The sequence below is a fragment of the Bos indicus x Bos taurus genome, chromosome 24 (genome assembly GCF_003369695.1).
Source record: "Bos indicus x Bos taurus breed Angus x Brahman F1 hybrid chromosome 24, Bos_hybrid_MaternalHap_v2.0, whole genome shotgun sequence".
Lineage (NCBI taxonomy): Eukaryota > Metazoa > Chordata > Mammalia > Artiodactyla > Bovidae > Bos > Bos indicus x Bos taurus.
Genome location: NC_040099.1, coordinates 29,033,349 through 29,051,898, shown reverse-complemented (window position 1 = coordinate 29,051,898; position 18,550 = coordinate 29,033,349). Strand labels below are relative to the sequence as shown.

Below are 18,550 nucleotides of genomic sequence, written 5' to 3'. Positions count from 1 at the left end.
CTCTAAGAAGATAAGACACCCTGATCCATAACTTATACCACATGAATAGTCCACTATAAACGGGTCGCAGATTTAATATGATAGGTTAAACAATAATTCAACAAGATTTTATTTTATTTTTTTTTTTGAGGGAGGGATTCATTAACTCAGGGAGATAAAGTTTTCTTAAATAGGTATAAATGCACTAACTATAATGGGAAAAATGGACAGATTAGACTTTATTAAAATTAAAAACTTCTTTTCATCATAAGGTACCAGTAAGAGAATAAAAAAGCTACAGATCAGAAGATATTTATAATACATTTATCTGACAAAGAACTGATATCCATAATACATAAGGACCTCCTACAAATCAATAAGAAGACAACCCAATAGAAAAGTCAATAAATAAGCTGAACAGAAACTTCACAAAGAAGATATAAAAATGGCAAGTAAGTTGGTAGGAACATCCCAGTTACATCACAGTGAGGCACACACCATCAGAGTGGCTAAAATTTTGAAAGACTGAGAAAAACCCAAGTGCTAGTGAGGATGCTGGGCAACTGGAACGCTCATGCAACACTGTGGCCGGGGGAGGCGTGCACTGTAAAATCCCTTTGGAAAACTGGCAAGACTGTACTAAGCCTGCACATATATGCACATTCCAGGACCTAGAAATCCAACCCCTGAGCACATACCAACAGAAATGCACCAAAACACATGCCTAAGAACATTCACGGCAGTTTTATTCATAACTCAAAACTAAATCCACTCAAATGTCCAATCTTAGTAGAAATGATAAACATGGTTAATTATCACAACAGAATAGTATTTGGCAATGACAAAAAAATGAATTACTTCCAAATGTAGCATGGATGAGTCATACAGATAAAACTGAGTAAAAGAATCCAGACAAGAGAGTACCTACTGTATACGACATTCATTTTTACAATAAAATCCAAAACCAGGTAATGCTGATCTATGCGACAGAAATAAAAACTACTGGTTACTTTTGACTGAGAGCATATTGCCTGGAAGTCGGGTACACAATAAGTTTCTGGGCTGAGGGAAATATGCTCCTTTTTAAAGATTTTTTTGACGTGCACCATTTTCCAAGTCTTTACTGAATTTGTTACTATATTGTTTCTCTTTTATGTTTTGGTTGTTTGGCCATGAGAAATGTGGGGTTTTATCTTCCTATACCAGGGACTGAACCCACACCCCCTGCACTGGAAGGCGAAGTCTTAACCACTGGACTGCCAGGGAAGTCCTAGAAACATGTTTTGTTGACATGAGTGATGGTTCTACTCTTAAACCTGGAGGAAGCCTTCTGCTTCTGGTTGGGATGAAAAAAAAATCATGAGATTATCATTCATACTCTAATGCTAAGAATGAGCCCAATATGTTACTAAATCACAGATTTCTGAGACTATAAGATCGCTGAGAGCATAATGAGATCTAACCGAATGAAAATAAGGAAACTAATAAGCCCGTTCTAGAAGAAAGAAGACCCATAGTTGCTTTTATCCCTGGAGGAGGAGTGAGAAGAAGTATCATTAAATGATGGAAAGAAAAATCACCTTGACTTTGAAGGAAGCTTTAGTGGTCATGAGTGCACAGGCATGATGGAGTCACGTCCTTGGGGAAGCTTTACCCCCCACCAGTCCTTCCCACAGGCCTTTATCCCACAGGCATGAGCGAGTCCACTAAAAGATGGGTGCAGGGCCACAGATCTGTCATACTAAAGAGGGATCTGATAATTTCCAAAGAGCAGGAAAGTGAAAGTGAAAATCGCTCATTCGTGTCCGACTCTTTGCAACCCCATGGACTATACATAGTCTTTGGAATTCTCCAGGCCAGAATACTGGAGTGGGTAGCCTTTCCCTTCTCCAGAGGATCTTCCCAACCCAGGGATCAAACCCAGGTCTCCCATACTGCAGGTGGATTCTTTACCAGCTGAGCCACCAGGGAAGCCCAGGAAATCAACCCTGAATATGCATTGGAAGGACTGAAGCTCCAATACTATGGCTACCTGATGTGAAGATCTGACTCACTGGTAAAGACCCTGACGCTGGGAAAGGTTGAGGGCAGGAGCCGGAGAGGGAGACAGAGGATGAGACGGTTGGATGGCATCACGACTCAATGAACATGAGTTTGAGCAAACTCCGGGAAATAGTGAAGGACAGGGAAGTCTGGCATGCTGCAGTCCAAGGGGTCATAAAGCGCCGGTCATGACTGAATGACTGACTGAGCAACAACAACGAAGCAGATGGAGTGTGCGTCTAGAGACAGGACACTTATGAGAAGGCGAGTGATGACTATGACCTAAGTGAAGGCAGTGGCCTTGAGGATGGTGAAAGTGAATGGATTTCATGAATCACTTTAGAGGCAGAGGAGACAGAACCTTTGGTGTAGCCTTCCAATGCTGCATATTTTATTCCACTATTATGAGGGAAAAATTAGACTGAATTAAGAATCCATTACCAATTGTGTCACAATCTTCTATAATGAGAACTGCAAATGGGAAACGTAACAGGATCAGAATTGGGCGGAAGATCTCAATCTGGACTAAAATGCCATCAAGGAACCAAGAGGCAGCAACAATAAAAAATGCGACAAGATGTCCAGGACTATTTCAATAAAGAAATGATTTTTAAAAACATTAAACAAGGAACCTCCCTGGTGGTCCAATGGTTAAGAATCTGCCTGCCAAGGCAGGGGACACGGGTTCGATCCCTGTTCTGGGAACTAAGATCCTTGGAGCAACTAGCCTTTGAGCTGTAACTACTGAAGCCCATGCACCCTAGAATCTGTGCTCCGTAAGAGACGTCCTTACACCTCAACTAGAGAGTAGCCTCTGCTCGCTGCAACTAGACAAAGCCTGAGCGACAGCAACAAACACCCAGCACAGCCAAAGATAAAATAAATAAACAATTACAAAAAAAGAACATGAGCCACTGAGGTCAGTACAGACAGAGTTCCAGAAAAGTCTTTGGTCTATTAAGAAAGTATATAGGAAGAAACACATTCGTGTCTAAGACTTGATCTGGGAGCAAAGAAAACTTTCAGGGTCACGTAAAGAAGAGGTTCAAGATTTATGATGAGTTCTAATAAATCTGGCAATAGGTAAGTTTTACTATTTGATATCAAGCATCAATCTAAGTGGATAAAGTAAGGAAAGGCCATGTCCCAGGGTACATGGGATCTCAGTTCCTGAGCAGGGATCAAATCCACGTCGTCTGCACCGGAATCTTGGAGTCTTAACCACTGGAATGCCAACGAAGTCCCAGTAATGGAAGTAAGTCTTTTCTAGAATAACTACGACAAAAAAACTTTATTAAACAATTTCTTAAAGTAATTGGTGGGGAGGAAGCGGGGAGAAAAAGCCAACTCAGGGACATCAAGTGCCCTGATCCAGACGTTTAGATGCTGAGAAACATCTTGCTTCTTGATTCTATGCAGCATCCAGTCATGACTAGTGTCCTTCTACTTATTGCTATTTCTACCGAAACTCCATGGAGTTGGGTTTAGGTTTATGCCTACAAAATTATGTACAGTGACATGAAAAATAAAATGCTGCAAGAAGAAGATTTACGAGATAATGTGATCAGATAACGTTTGCTGTTCTTGAACATAGCTCAGGAAAGTGAAAGGACAGATTAATGAGGGATTAAGCCAAACATGAATTTTAATATCCAAAGACATTCATAAGCAAGAAACCCTGGGGCATATTTATAGAGCCACTTTAATTAGTCAGTATTCAAAACAGCTTTACACACGAGTCAAGTTTTCAACAGATTTGAAATATGCAGCTTTCCTAAATGAGAGAGTCGAGGTATTGTAAACCAAGCACGGAATCGGATATCAGAAGATTGCAGGCTTGACTTCTGACTCTGCCAGTTACAGACTTGGAGAGTAAATTGCAAAACCTGTTCAAATGGAAAATGGAAAACTCTGATGGGCCCACCACCCAGATGAAACACAACAATGGGAGTGAATGTGCTTTGTAAAACAGAGAGCGATATATTATTTCCTCAAGGGAGTAAAGAAGAGAAAGAGAACTCATGCTCATGAAATTTGCTCTTTTTCAAGTTAACAGTCCTACCACTAATATCTAGACAGGGTACCTTGAATTTACTGATGATGATTCAAGATCCAAGGGCTCTGGGTTCTTCACCTAACTGCTACCCCAACACTTGTATTAGCAAATGGACATGCTGCTGCTGCTGCTGCTAAGTCACTTCAGTCATGTCTGACTCTGTGCAACCCCATAGACGGTAGTCCACCAGACTCCCCCGTCCCTGGGATTCTCCAGGCAAGAACACTGGAGTGGGTTGCCATTTCCTTCTCCAATGCATGAAAGTGAAAAGTGAAAGTGAAGTCGCTCAGTCGTGTCCGACTCCTAGCAACCCCATGGACTGCAGCCTACCAGGCTTCTCCTTCCATGGGATTTTCCAGGCAAGAGTACTGGAGTGGGGTGCCATTGCCTTCTCCGAAATGGACATGAGAGGTATCAAATGTACCTAAGAAATACCAGTCACAGTGATCGCTCATGGTTTATACTCGTATCTCTCAGATAATTTCAAAAGGAACTAGACCAGAGCAGTTTAGACAGTAACATCAAATAGACCTGGATTCAAATCCTACCTCTATCACTTCCTAGTTTTATGTGTTTAGATAATCCCACCCGGACTTCCCAGGTAGGGCTAGTTGTAAAGAACTCGCCTGTCAATGCAGAAGACTTAAGATACTTAGGTTCAATTTGTAGGTCAGGAAGATCCCCTGGAGGAGGGCATGGCAATTCACTCCAGTATTCTTGCCTGGAGAATCCCCTGGACAGAGGAGCCTGATGGGCTCCTATGGAGCCTATAGTTCATAGGGTTGCAAAGATTCAGACACAAGTGAGAGACTGAACACCATCCCTAGGCTCTGTTTTCTAACACAAAAGTGGAGATGGTCACAGTACGGTATGACAGGTTTCAAAGATTTAAGAGATAACAGCATTTAATGCACTTAGCAGAATGCCTGGTGTGCATTAATAGTACAGATCTTTGGTATCTAAAATGTTGCTTCCCAGGAGATAAAATTTTTCACTTTCCACCTACTGGTCACTCCCATCCTTGAACAGGGATGCAGTTCCTTATATACACACAGAAACTCACGGTCTTTTACAGCCAGTCATGAGCTCAACGTTTACTGTGCTCAGTCACTTCCATCGTGTCCAAGTCTTTGCGACCCCATGGACTGTAACCCACCAGGCTCCTCTGTCCATGGGATTTTCCAGGAAAGAATACTAGAGCGGGTTGCCATGCCCTCCTTTAGGGATTTTTCTGACCCAGGGATTGAACCTGGATCTCCTGCAGGCAAATTCTTTACTGATGAGCCACCAAGGAAGCCCCAACATTTATTAAGCAACTACAATAAGCCAGACCCCATGACAGACATCACGGACACAGATGTGAACTAGATATTGTCTCTAACTGCGAATATTTCTCAATAATATAAGACTTGCGGGAATCCCCAGGTGGTCCAGTGGTTGGGACTCTGAGCGTTCACTGCTGTGGCCTGGGTTCAACTTTGGCTGGGGAACTAAGATCTCACAAGCCACGTGCAGAGTGGCCAAAAAATGTAAGACTCTTCAGTGCAATCATTGTTGGCTCTGCCCACCACTGTATCCCCAGTGATTAAAATAGTGCCTAGACTATTGAGTGTGCTTGGTAAATGTTTATGAAGTAAACAGTCTGTGCTTTTTCTGCCACAGAAATATCCAAATCTCAATGCAGAAACTACTTGTACTTTTATTTTGGATATTCAGTGAAGAAAAACTGCAATAGAAAACATCTTTATCAGTACAGCTATAACTGGCATTAGGTGTAAATCCTAGGCTCCTCAAGACAATGTTAACGATCCTCTCATAATAAATACAATGACATTTAGCACTTTAGAAAAAATTCAATGGGCAGCGCAGGTTGGCAAGAATTCACCAAGCCTTTGATAGTGTGATCAAGGAAAAGACATTTGATACTATTCTTTTACTCTATGTATTAGTATTTTCCCCACCATTTAAAACGTGAGATGGTAAGATTTCACTTAGAGATTTAAAAACACTGCTTACCTGGTCTTCTTCTCCTCCACCTTCTTCATCATATTTTAAAATATTATCTCTTACATCATCTTCTGGATCAATTAAAAGTTGTTTGGCCTGGCGTTCTTTATCCCGGCGTTTCATCCATACCACGAACATCAGAACGAGAACTAGGCAGAAAGAGAGTAAAGACACATGATACGTAATTTTAAAAACTTGACTTTATCTCATCACAGTCTTCAAGACTTATAATTTATATTCATATGGGCTGGAAAACTTGCAATGCATCTTCTACTCTGTTACCTAATCCTAGCCTCACATGACAAGAAACAAGATAGGACAGACACCCTGAGAACCAGGTTTAGGTTGTTCTAGACACTAGTACCCTATGACTTCACTGAATGGATGTCTGTCCTCAGTTTTACTATCTGCAAATGGGGACAATAACTCTGTCTATCTTTTGCTTTGCCATATAATGGATTGGAAATTCTAAAAACAACAAAATACAGTAGGTTGAAATGGCCACTTATTACTTAATTGCCGTTCCATTCCGGTTGATCAGTCATCATTCTCCTCCCCAAATCAGAGAGAAGCACACTTATGAAGGAGGGGGAGTGCTTGCCAAGATGCCTTTGCAGCAAACTAGACCTGGATCAGAGACTTGACCTTGAGGATTTTTGACTCCCAAGGGCCTGGGTCTTTCTATCGTGCCATTGTGCTTTTCTCTTTCCTGTTCAATAGCATGCCTCAGGTAAGAAGGCCAGGGGATTAGTCTGAGAACTGAAATAACATCCCTGGTGGCTTGGATGGTGAAAGAGTCTGCCTGCAATGTGGGAGACCTGGGTTCGATCCCTGGGTCGGGAAGATCCCCTGGAGAAGTAAATGGCAACCCGCTCCAGTATTTGTGCCTGCAGAATCCCATGGACAGAGGAGCCTGGTGGGCTACAGTCCATGGGGTTGAAAAGACTCAGACATGAGTGAGTGACTAACACTAACACTTCCTGCTCTACATTTCTGCACCAGGATTAGAATCATAAATTTTCCAGCTGGTTGATGTTAAAATCAGCACCGATTCATTTTCCTTCAGAATGGCTAGAGTCCTTCTTCATACCACAATCCATCAGCTCTAAGTTTTTCTTGATAAGGTTGGCATGTATGCCTCTTGTTAGTTGAAATTGAAACATATCCCTAAGTGCACATCTAGGAATGCATTCCCTCTAAAATCTGGAGCTATCAGTTTACATCCTGAAGCAAAAAGATTTAATGACTCTTATTTGAGCACATTTTTATTATTGGCCATAAAAGTAAATATCCTCCTTTTAAAGCCAGATACATGATCTCATTTGCCATTGTTCCAGGGCTAAATCTAGCAAGTGGATTATTAGTATAGCATGTAGGTTTCAAATTATAGTCAAAGTAGTCTCCACATAGGAAGTAAAAAATGCTCAGGCTTCTACAGTAATTGCTTAGAAAAAAAAAGGACGGGATTCTAAATTACCAGAACACTTGTAAATGGAGAAAACATAAAAGAAATGGCCAACATTTTGAAGAAAGTGATTGGTGCATAGCATGATTGCACAATAAACTAAGTCCTGCTGCTACTCAACAATACAGCACAGGGGCCAGGCAATTTGTTCTTTTAACCTGCATACTTAGAAGTGGTTCCTAAAGTACTTTCCAGTGGTTAATTTCTTGCATTCCACTGAACCAAAGACTGCAAAGTACATTAAAAAGGAGCAATTCCTTAATCTAGACTGGCTCTAAAGACAGACAATTTATTGAGCTGTGTAATCATTTCTATTATCTGATGTGCTGTATGAAATACAATCTCTTGCTATTTTATACAGCCTATCAGAAACAAATACCTTGATCCCTGCATGACTGGAGCAGGTTGCTGACTGCGCTTTCTATAAAGGAAAGCAGAGGAAAGCAATATACTTATTTTCCTAAATCATCAACTATGTGCCATAAATTCAGACACAAATCCTAAGAGAAGTGCTTCAACTTAGGACTGCCTAATATTTTTCTATGAAGTTTGCTGCAGCTCTGCAAGTGATCAGCATCAGAAAACGGCAACGGGCGTGGAAGAGGTAGGCTGGCTGGGTTTGCTGCAAACAGGTAAGTGCATGCAAGGATGCTCAGGGTTTTCCTCATTCTAAAGTGGGCTTGGCTGTGAGAAACTGCTCAGAGATGGAAGAGAGTTGTTAGATTCCACTGAAAGGCAACAATAAAAGTTACTTTTTATTGAGCACAGCTGGTGGGACGGCACAGGGAGAGGGCACAAGGAGGGTCTCGGGATTTGTTATCTCTTGCAGAGAGCACTGTCAAAGGAAGTGAAGGAGCAAGTGGGCACTGACCAGTTTGGGAACAAACAGTACTATATCCCTGAGTACAAGAACTGGAGAGGACAAACTATTCTAGAGACAAGAATTATCTAGAAGTAGCAAATGAAAGAGAAATAGACTATGAAATAGGGGATATCCCGACAGAATGAGAAGCTTGGATCACTGCCCACTATGGAGGAAGTAATGAAAGAAATGAAGAATGAAAAATGTAGGGGAGAAACTAAAAGGAAAAACGAAGATTTTTATGGCAAAGAAAAACTCCTTAGAGAAGAGAGCAACAGGCAACTCTTGGCTCCACCAGTTCAAACTCAGATGAAAGCACATGCCTCCACTCCATTCTTTGGGAAACAGGAACCCTTCGTGGCTCCCAGCAGCACTGGCAAAAGCTTTCAGCCAGGATCCTGGATGCCACAAGATGGCAAGAGCCACAATCAGTGAATGCACTGCGGTCAAATCATGTCATCTATATGTTATGTGACTATTTCAACAAATAAAAGCAAAAAGTTGCTTTGTATTTTCCGACTGTAAAGAAAAAAGTTACTTTGCTTAACATCCTGGAAGCAAAAGGAATTCAAGCTGAGACACCGGGAAGTACTCACTGAGCAGGATGATGATGCAAAGCAGGATGGCGATGATGGCGCCGGTGCCCAGCCCTGCTCCCACAATTCGATCCACATCTGTGCAGTCCCCGTTGGAATCACACTGGCAAACCTTCACCCGAAGGATGGAGATATTCGATTTGGGAGGATTACCCGAATCTGTGATTATGATTGGAACTTCGTAGATTCCGGCCTCAAGAAATTTTATCTTTAAGTTAAGCTGAGCAAAATCACCTATACGATAAAGGGGAAAAACACAGTCGGAGAGTTTATACATCATAAGATTGAAAAACACACAGCATTTTCTAGACTGCATCATGTACCGAAGGGTACATATAAAGCAGGTTTCACTGTAACCTTTTTGTAAAGTTTATTTTTATTTTTTTGGCTTTAAGGGCTTTTCATATCTTATTTAAACTTTAAGTAGCTTTTAAAATATATTTAAGGAGAAAGATGATAAATGGACTTTACATACCAGGCTTCAAAGCCTCTCAGATGCACATATATTCAAATAATTAATCTGTCCTTACCATTAAGCCGAGTGATGGTCCAATTTCTCTTAATAGTCACTGGAGACAAAGGAAGATCAAAAGCAAATGGTCCAGCATTTGGATCAATGTCATAATCAAGTGCTGTGATGTTAATTGAATTGGGGTCCGGAGTTTCACAAATCTCTGCCTCTTGAGGTAACACTTGAGGGGCATTGTCATTAATATCAAGTAAATAGATCTGCAGTGTTCCCGTTCCACTCATAGGAGGGATTCCTAAAAAGGGAGAAAAATCACAAACCAATGCTCAACAACTCTCTCCCTTGACTCTCAGTTACAGTGAAACTCTCAAAGTTTCTAGCTTTCTAGCCCTTATCACTGTATAACCTTGGAAAAATCTCGTTGCCACAGCATCTCTGCTGTTTTGGTACAAAGCCACTTCTGGTGTCTCTTCTAGGATGACCCTGCACTCCTCCCACTGGAGGTTCCGACACAGAGGGCGGTAACAACGCACACGCACAAGCCCCCATCCCCATCACATGTGGTCCTGTGCCCTTGCTGAACTTACTCTGTGCCCCATGTGCAGTGAGCTCCTCTCGGCACTGGAGGATGCAAGCAAGCAGAAGCCCGGGCTCATGATCTGATGGACCCAACTCATTGATGGAGAACAAGACGTGTGCATGAAAGAACCCCAGAGTGCTTTTCAAGCCCAGACATAACTCTGAAATATTGAAACAGTCTACAGACTCACAGACCTTATCTTGGGGAGGAGCTGGATCACTTGCTTGAGAGTATTAGGTTGCACTCTATACATCATTTCATTGTCATCCTATGAAGCTGGTTTAAACAGACAGGAACCTAAGTGTCTCTATAAACTGGTTATGGTTGCATCCTCTTAGAAGTATTGGGGTTGCTAGTGGAGATGGGTCTGCCTGACCCCAAATCCATCCACCATAATATGTTATCTCTACACTTATCTCATCTTTTGAGTTGGACTCTACTATGTTACAAATATTTATGAATAAATATATAACAAATATATAAAATGTAATGGAAATGTTATTATATGTAAACATAATTATATTATTTGAATATACAATATATAATACAATTATATTTAACTATATAATATATATATTGTATGCACTTAAGAGAATAGAAATACAGGAATTTTCTAAATAAGGCTGCATACTGAGACCCAGAGGGTTAAGTGACCTGCCCAAGGTCATGAAACTAGGAAGATTCACACATACACTCTTCAGGACAGGACAAGGAGAAATCTCTGTGGGCCTCTCTAAGGAATATGGACGGTTCTGAGAGCAGGGAGGTTAAGATGGAGGGGTAGCATGGCTGTTTACAATATTCTAATACTGTGGTCTAACCACGAGGGCCACTATGTTTCCTTATAGTTTGAATTACTTTCATATTTATTATCACATTTCATATTATTTGACTCTCATAAAGACTTCACAGAATAGCAAGCAGCAAAAACAATGATCAATAATGAAATGAAGGCATAGAGATTATAATAGCTTGTCCAGACATTAAGGAGCAGAACTGGGGCTCTAAATCCAGCCTTGTGATTTAACGTCGAGTGCATTTGCAAAACATCACAGCTACACAGATTTAACTGCTCACTTCTCTCATATCAAACACCCTTTCAATTAGGAAACAATCCACCTTGGTGAATGAAAAATCTGGTTGTAACTCACAACTCACACATATACATATAATTTTATAGCTCTTTAAATCTCAGCATAATGGTGCAAGATATATTACTGTAAGTTTCAGGGTGGAGAAAGCTACCACTTACAGAAAATGTAAAACAGATGCAAATGCTCTGCTTTCATGTGAAATGGCAGACATGCTTCCCACCAAGTTTCAACTCTAAATTTGTGAACAGTAGGTCTCACATTAAAAAGGATAAGAAATATTGCTTTGGTCTTGTCACCTCGTAGATTTATAACAGATAATGATCTCATTGAATCATCTTATACAGGATTAGGAATGGTTCTTTGAAACTGTTCTTATCAAAAATGTTGACAGGCAATGTTTTTCAAACTGCACATCTTGGCCACCAAATAGAAAAAGCCTACTATTTTTATTAGATGCTCACATTCACAGTCCAACATTAAAACAATTTATAAGATGGCTGTGATTTAGTTTTAAAACTATTTACACAGCATAGAAATAATTACTTGAGTGTATAGTTTGTGCCAGGCTCCGTTTTAAAAGTTTTATGTATACAAGCCTTATTATCTTCCCCTGTACACGAGTTACATACTGCTACCATTATCCGTACTCAACAGAAAAAGGAAATGGACAGATTTAAAACCATACTGCTAATCCTGCAGTTAGAAGAATAGTATAAATGGAGTCTGGATCCAGGGGGGAGGGGAGGTCAGGTGGAATTTCAAAGCTCCACTCTTAAACCATATCATGTTGAGACCTAAAACAAGTCCAATTCCAGTTTAAAGTAAGTCATTTTTACGTTCTAGATATAAAGAAAAAAGTGCTATCTATTAACCTCGGCCATTTAGAGTCCAGAAGAACCAAGAAAGAAAAAAAAAAAGATGCTAAACTATATGTTTATGTTTTTCAAAACCAACATTCTCAAATATTCAATTATTTTAACTTATGCAAGAAATTAAAGAGTTTCCTAGACATGGCAGACTAGAGTTAGAGACTTAGAGGAAAAATGCTAAAGACAGACAGACTGATGGTAGCACACATGCTGATTAGAAGAAATCAAAAATGACCACCTCGAAAAACACAGTGTGTGGGGCTACTGTGCCATCAAGGTACAGCAGAGCAGAACAATCACAAAGCCTTGTGATCACAATGCTAGGTGACTATGGAGGGTGTAAGGACCCTGGGGGCGTTCATTGCAGAAGGCAGCAAATACAGAACGCCCAAAGGAAATGGAAAATAGAAGCTGGGCCTCAGAGGAGGGAAGGTCATTGGCGCCTTGGACGGAATGAAATTTTTCTAGACAACTGGGTTTCCTAGAAAACCTCATTTCCTGATGATGCATTTGTGATGAGGCTCTACTCCCTTTAACAACATCCAGGACAAATACAGTGACTACATTTAATTACGCACCATTGTCAGAAGCAAGGAAAGTAGCATTGTATACATTGTTTTTCACATTCGGTGATTCTCTGTCCAAAACAGCAATGGTAGTTATCTGCCCATTCACAGAGTCTATTTTTAGCCAGTTTGCAGGATCGGATAATTTGGTGTATCTACAAAATGAAAATGCAGTAAGTTTATTTCTTTTGACATGAAATTTAAAACAGGAAGCTGATTTTTCTGGTTTAGTCCCAGACACAAACAGCATGTTAACTTGCATTTCTGTAGGTGATGGTTGGGACAAACAGCTGTACTGCGAGTATTTCTGTGGCAGTGGTTTGGGAGGCAACATGGTTTGTGTGTTGCGTGGCCAGGTGTGAAGTAAACGTTACATAGGTGGTAGAGGGGAAAGATGAGGAACTCAGTTTCTGTACTGTCGGTTGGGGCTAGGGCAGATTTGACAGGTCTCATTATAAGCTCTTATCTAGTTCATAAGAGAGCAATGGTCCATATAAAATACTTCTAATATATCTTCTAAGTGAGCAGTAGCCCTAATGTATAGGACTTAAGAGAAATTATAATAGAAGTTGAATTTTCTATCACAGAACACTCCTTAAATATTTACTACCTTATCATGGTGGGGATTCGGTCACAATGAGGAGATCACCGTCCTCTCCTCGCTCCCATAATCCCATTTCTCCTAGGATCGCCCACCTGGGCCAAACCTCAGAACTACACCCTTCAAGGGGAATCCTCTGGTCTGAGTAGATTTATCTGTATTTGCTTTTTTATTTGGGGTGGGGATGAGCTTTTCAAGCTTAGATAACCAATATACAAATTGGAAAACATATCCCGTTTGGAGAGGTAAAAAGTTACATGACTTCAATACACCTGTTCACTAGCTATTCATCTGTCTTGACTCCAGTGTACAGAGAAATGAAGAGAAGATGCACAGTTATCTGTTGTCAACAGTACTGAAAGGAGTTAAATAAAATATGAGCTAATTTTTAAAATTACCATCACCAGCGATGGATAATAGTCATGTGGGGTATGCTCTGCCAACCCTCATCAGGAAGGATAAATCAGATTTTGCTGAGGCTGGAAATCTTTACAGATATATTTTATAAGTCCTCTAACCATTGTACAGGTGAGGGATGAAAATAATTAGCTCTTATATCTTGGTACTGGCATGAGTTTTCTTTTCTTCCTGATGTGTGGAAAAGAGATAAATGTTATAAGCTTTCTGAGACTCTCCTATTTACTCACGGTAGAAGCTTTTTGTGATGGTTGGCATAAAACACAGGCTAAATTATTACTAAAGATGTTTTAAAAGGAGCAAGGACAGAAAAAAGAGGCTGAAAAGTTCTGTTTCTTTAAATGATAAAAGAGTAGATCCATTTATATATCTCCTGTCTAATATACTCATTGATCCACTGAAAAAATTACATCAAATAATTAAAAATAATCTTGTAATAAGGAGTACAGGTGCTAATGAAAATTTCTCACCCAAATGGTGAAAAATTTTATGCACGGCATAGAACATAATGAAAATGACAAAAACAGCATCTATGGCACCTGATACCTGATATTTTGCTGCATATATCGATCTGGGTCCTGAGCAGTAAACGTTGTTAACACGGTACCGGCGTGAAGGCCTTCTTCTTGGCGAATGATCTTTGGATTTGGGGCAAAATAAGGATTTTCATTCACATCGATAACTGTGACAGACACAGTCGCAGTTGACTGAGGTGGATGCTGAATACCCTTGGCTAATGGCACTTGATTTTCTGCAGCGACAGTAAGGACATACATCCTATTTGTTTCAAAGTCGATTGGCTGGAAGAACCAAAAAAAAATTTTTTTTAAAGGAGAAACCATATTTTTGCAGGAAATAAGAATATTTGCATTTTGAAGTTGATCCTTCTAGTAACTCCATTTCTAAAACATTAATTTTTTATTCACTACACCATAGGTTCCTCTCAAATTTCTGGAAAGCATGCATTAGCATGGCCAATGATTGAAATATTTATCACAACGTAACCTACTTCTACAAGATATTTATGTACCTTGTGCATTTCAAAGACTTATGTTCACAAAATAATGCTTATTACTACTGCACACTGCATTTATTTAGCTACATCTAAGAACTTACATATTCTTAAGAGCAGCGTTGTTTACCAAAAAATAACAAAAAACTACTAAATAATCTGGGATTCAGTGAGAACATGATGGTCTAGATTGTATTCTCAAACATTGGTACAAAGACCATTCTTCACCCAGGAAAGCTTTTAAACAGTCTGTGATGAAGTGGACAAAACAAAAACTAGAAAATGTGATTTTTTTTTTTTCACAAAGCTAAACTTTTCCTATTAAAAGTTCATTCATAATTTCAAGTATACATTTTAGAGTATTCACATATATACAATTAAAAAATAGTGTTCACAGGTAGAAGGACTTTTTATTTTTTCCTTAGTTAGCAAACTAAATCTATGGCTGTTTTCCAAAGTAATTTTGAGGATTTTACTGGTCTGTACCAATGCCAAATCTAAGCATGCCACTAGAAACAAAGGCAATGCACAGATAATGTAAACATTAGCTCATAAAGTTTCACTGAATCTCATTGTCAGTAGAAAAGTTAACCAGAGTCAAGTGACCAGACTGGACTTTCCCTCTTAATTTCATTGATGATCTTCCAGTTAAGATACCCATAAGCATTGCTGTATGAAATACTAATAGTATGAGAAGAAGAGCTCTCCTGCCATCCTGGAGAGTCTAAGAAAGACCAAGGGCAGAAGCTACTGAAAAAAATTGAAATTGGCACAGACCACACTAGTTTCTTCACCTAGACCACCTCCTCAACTCTAATTGAGAAATTTTTTTATTCTCATTCTAAAATCCCCAGTTCAACTTCCCTTTCTGAACTATTTTAAACAAGACAACAAAGAAGCCAGGAAATACTACAGAATTCTTTTGAGTGAGGGTACTAGACCCATGAAACATCGCTGACAATGTTTACTTATCTAAGATCTTTGGAAAAAAATGAAAGTGTTAGTCACTCAGTCATGTCTGACTCTTTGAGACCCAAGGACTGTAGCCCGCCAGGTTCCTCTGTCCATGGGATTTTCCAGGCAAGAATACTGGAATGGGTTGCCATTTCCTCCTCTAGCAAATCTTCCCAGCCCAGGGATCGAACCTGCGTCTCTTGCATTGGCAGGCAGATTGTTCACCACTAGGGCCACCGGGGAAGCCCAAGAGTGTTGGAATGGGAGGCAAAGAAGCAAACTCTTGCCTGGGTGGCTTGAGAGTGATGCTCACTTCACAGAGGTTTTCCATTAGCACTGTCTATTTGTTACACGTGAAGTTAACATCCCTTTTACTTCCAGAACTCAGCTTTGTTTTACTTTTTGACAATGAAAAATTAGAAGAACCAATTTCTTAAAAATGGCATTTAAAAACGGCAAAGTAAATTCAAAACCTTTTAAGAGCGTAGGCCCTCTCATCGCCTACACTCATCTAGTTATACATTGGTGGTATTTTCTGGTTTGTTCCCTGAGCCAATATTCTAAAAGCAGCCTGTAGACATAAGAATAGTAGGTGTGGGGAATCCTTCCTAATAGGTATCAGTTGGCCATCAAAACTCTATGATGTGGGACTTCCCTAGTAGTCCAGTGGTTAAGACTCTCAATGCATGGGGCACCAATTCAATACCTAGTCAGGAGACTAAGATCCCACATGCCAGACAGCATGACCCAGTCAAAATAAATAAAATAAAGAGATGTTACATATGTGTGTGTGTGTGTATATATATATATATATACACACATACAAAATTCCACAACATAACACTAACACATTGACTGCACTGACTGTTAACACTGCTGAGGACTGTTGTATATTCACTGTTAAAACACCCGGATGATTGAAAATCAATCATATTCCAGGGAGAGAGTGAGACTATGTTGGCCTTGGCATCAACATAAGTAAAAAATAACAAATGTGACTCCCCCAAATACATTAACTCTGATTTAGAGAGGGGCTTCCCTGGTGGCTCAGATGGTAAAGAATCTGCCTGCAATGTGGGAGACCTGGGTTCAATCTGTGGGTTGAGAAGACCCTTTGGAGAAGGGCATGGCAACGCACTCCAGTATTCTTGCCTAGAGAATCCCCATGGACAGAGAAGCCTAGCAGGCTGCAGTCCACGTGGTAGCAAACAGTTGGATGTGACTGAGCGACTCAGCACAGCATAGAGACGGTTGAAAGAAAATGTCCTGAGTCAATAACAAACTAAGCAGTGGGTGGCACATATGGTTGTGGCCGAGTGGCCACCAGAGAGACCATGGCACTTACTTTTACTACGGTGACTAAACCGTCGTTGCTGTTGGGGTCAGTTTGAATGGCAAAGCGGCCGGCGGGGTCTCCACCGCTGATTCTGTAGATGGCGTTCCAGGCCGGTGTGTGGGGCTGATCCTTATCTGTCACTGTTAGATTAGCGACGATGACATCTACCCTGTTTTCAGGGACTTCACCATAGAACTGCAAGAAAAGACAAAGCCGATTCAGAGCAGTGACGGGCACCCCTGAAGGACGGCGTGTCTCGATGATCACATTGCCCTGATTTTACTGCCCCATTAAATCTTTATTATCCACACTAAGCGAGGAGATTAGTAATGCAGGTAATCACAGCATTTATGTTTGACATTAAAAATACTATAACTCTATGTGGCCCTCAAATTATTTTTTTCCAAATTATGTTATAGTTTCATTAAAATTAAAATTTAAAATTAATTTCAGTAATAGTAAATTCTGTGAGTATCTGGATGATTCATGAGTGGGGGTCAGAAGAAAGGACTTGTCAAGGAAATCATTTTAGCCAAGAGATCATAATTATCTGCTGACAAAGTAGCATCAATCAGTCACATGGTTTGTGGACCTTAAGATATTTATGAATATTTTGTTAAAACAGCCTAAAGTCTATTTAGGTCATTTCTTCCAGGCAGGATGTTTTAATAACTTTATCAGTGGACTTGGAGAGGACAAAAGAACAAATTAGTTTGGTGCTTCATTTAAAACTCTGGTGTAAGTGACAGAAAACATGGGAGTCAGCAGCCATTCTACAATGAGGTGAATGAAGCAAGTTCCAGCTCTATTTAACGCATCTGTTATTCATGACGAAACTTCGCGGTAATGGACCACAGCCCTCGAGTTCTGTGAGTGACAGTCTGTACTTACCGTCATGGCAGTAAACTCCGGAGGATTGTCGTTGACATCTGTCACCGTGATGACAGCCGTGGCTGTGTTGGAAAGGCCATATGTGGGATTGCCTTCCATGTCTGTAGCTTGAATTATTAACGTATACTGTTGTACTTTCTAAAAAGACATAAAGATAACAACTTAAATGAAACAAATTCCTCAAGAAGACATCACAGTTGTTCTGTAAGTGGCTCTTGATTACACCCAGAAAAGCACGGCATTATTCACTCTGATGAACAGGACTTGAAATTTCCCAAGTGGAGTTTACTTTAACTTGTGAAGCACAGGTCTGGTCCTTGTCTAGAGAGATTTAACTGGATGTTTTCACCTCGACTGGCGGAAAGGAACGCGTGGCAGATGTGTGAAATTCGCTGCTAAGCCGAAACTTCCATCTGGTTTCAGCTTTTCTTTTTCTTCCAAACTTCACAACACTGTCATCAAGCATTTCAGTCATGTGGTTTGTGTTTACTTTCTCAGATGTTAATTTCTACCCAGTTTAGGCTACTAAAAACAATCAAGAAACTTGAGAGGGAGAAGAAAGCATATATAATTCATAAAGTATATATGCTTTCCTTTTATACCTCTTTACATATGTTCCTTCTATTATAGCAAAGTTGATGTGGTATTTTCTTCTAATTTCCTTCGGTGCACACTATTTACAACTATAGAGGAGACATATATTGTTAAATGAAGTGAAGACCAAAACAAAGAGTTTCTGTTTATCTTCTTCAT

At 40.1% G+C, this 18,550-nt stretch overlaps 1 protein-coding gene and 1 pseudogene across 1 annotated transcript in view; one reads left to right on the top strand and one right to left on the bottom strand.

The window, feature by feature from the left end:
- The window catches only part of CDH2 (cadherin 2), a 248,906-nt gene that overhangs the window by 28,580 nt on the left and 201,776 nt on the right, over positions 1–18,550 (bottom strand). Inside the window, exons 8-14 of the mRNA XM_027526255.1 lie at positions 17,798–17,935; positions 16,916–17,101; positions 14,151–14,404; positions 12,599–12,741; positions 9,539–9,772; positions 9,009–9,242; positions 6,095–6,234 (exon numbers count right to left, since the gene is read on the bottom strand). Coding sequence (XP_027382056.1) covers positions 6,095–6,234; positions 9,009–9,242; positions 9,539–9,772; positions 12,599–12,741; positions 14,151–14,404; positions 16,916–17,101; positions 17,798–17,935 — 1,329 coding nt within the window. The remainder of the gene's footprint in view (positions 1–6,094; positions 6,235–9,008; positions 9,243–9,538; positions 9,773–12,598; positions 12,742–14,150; positions 14,405–16,915; positions 17,102–17,797; positions 17,936–18,550) is intronic.
- LOC113882931 lies at positions 6,807–8,995 on the top strand (annotated as a pseudogene).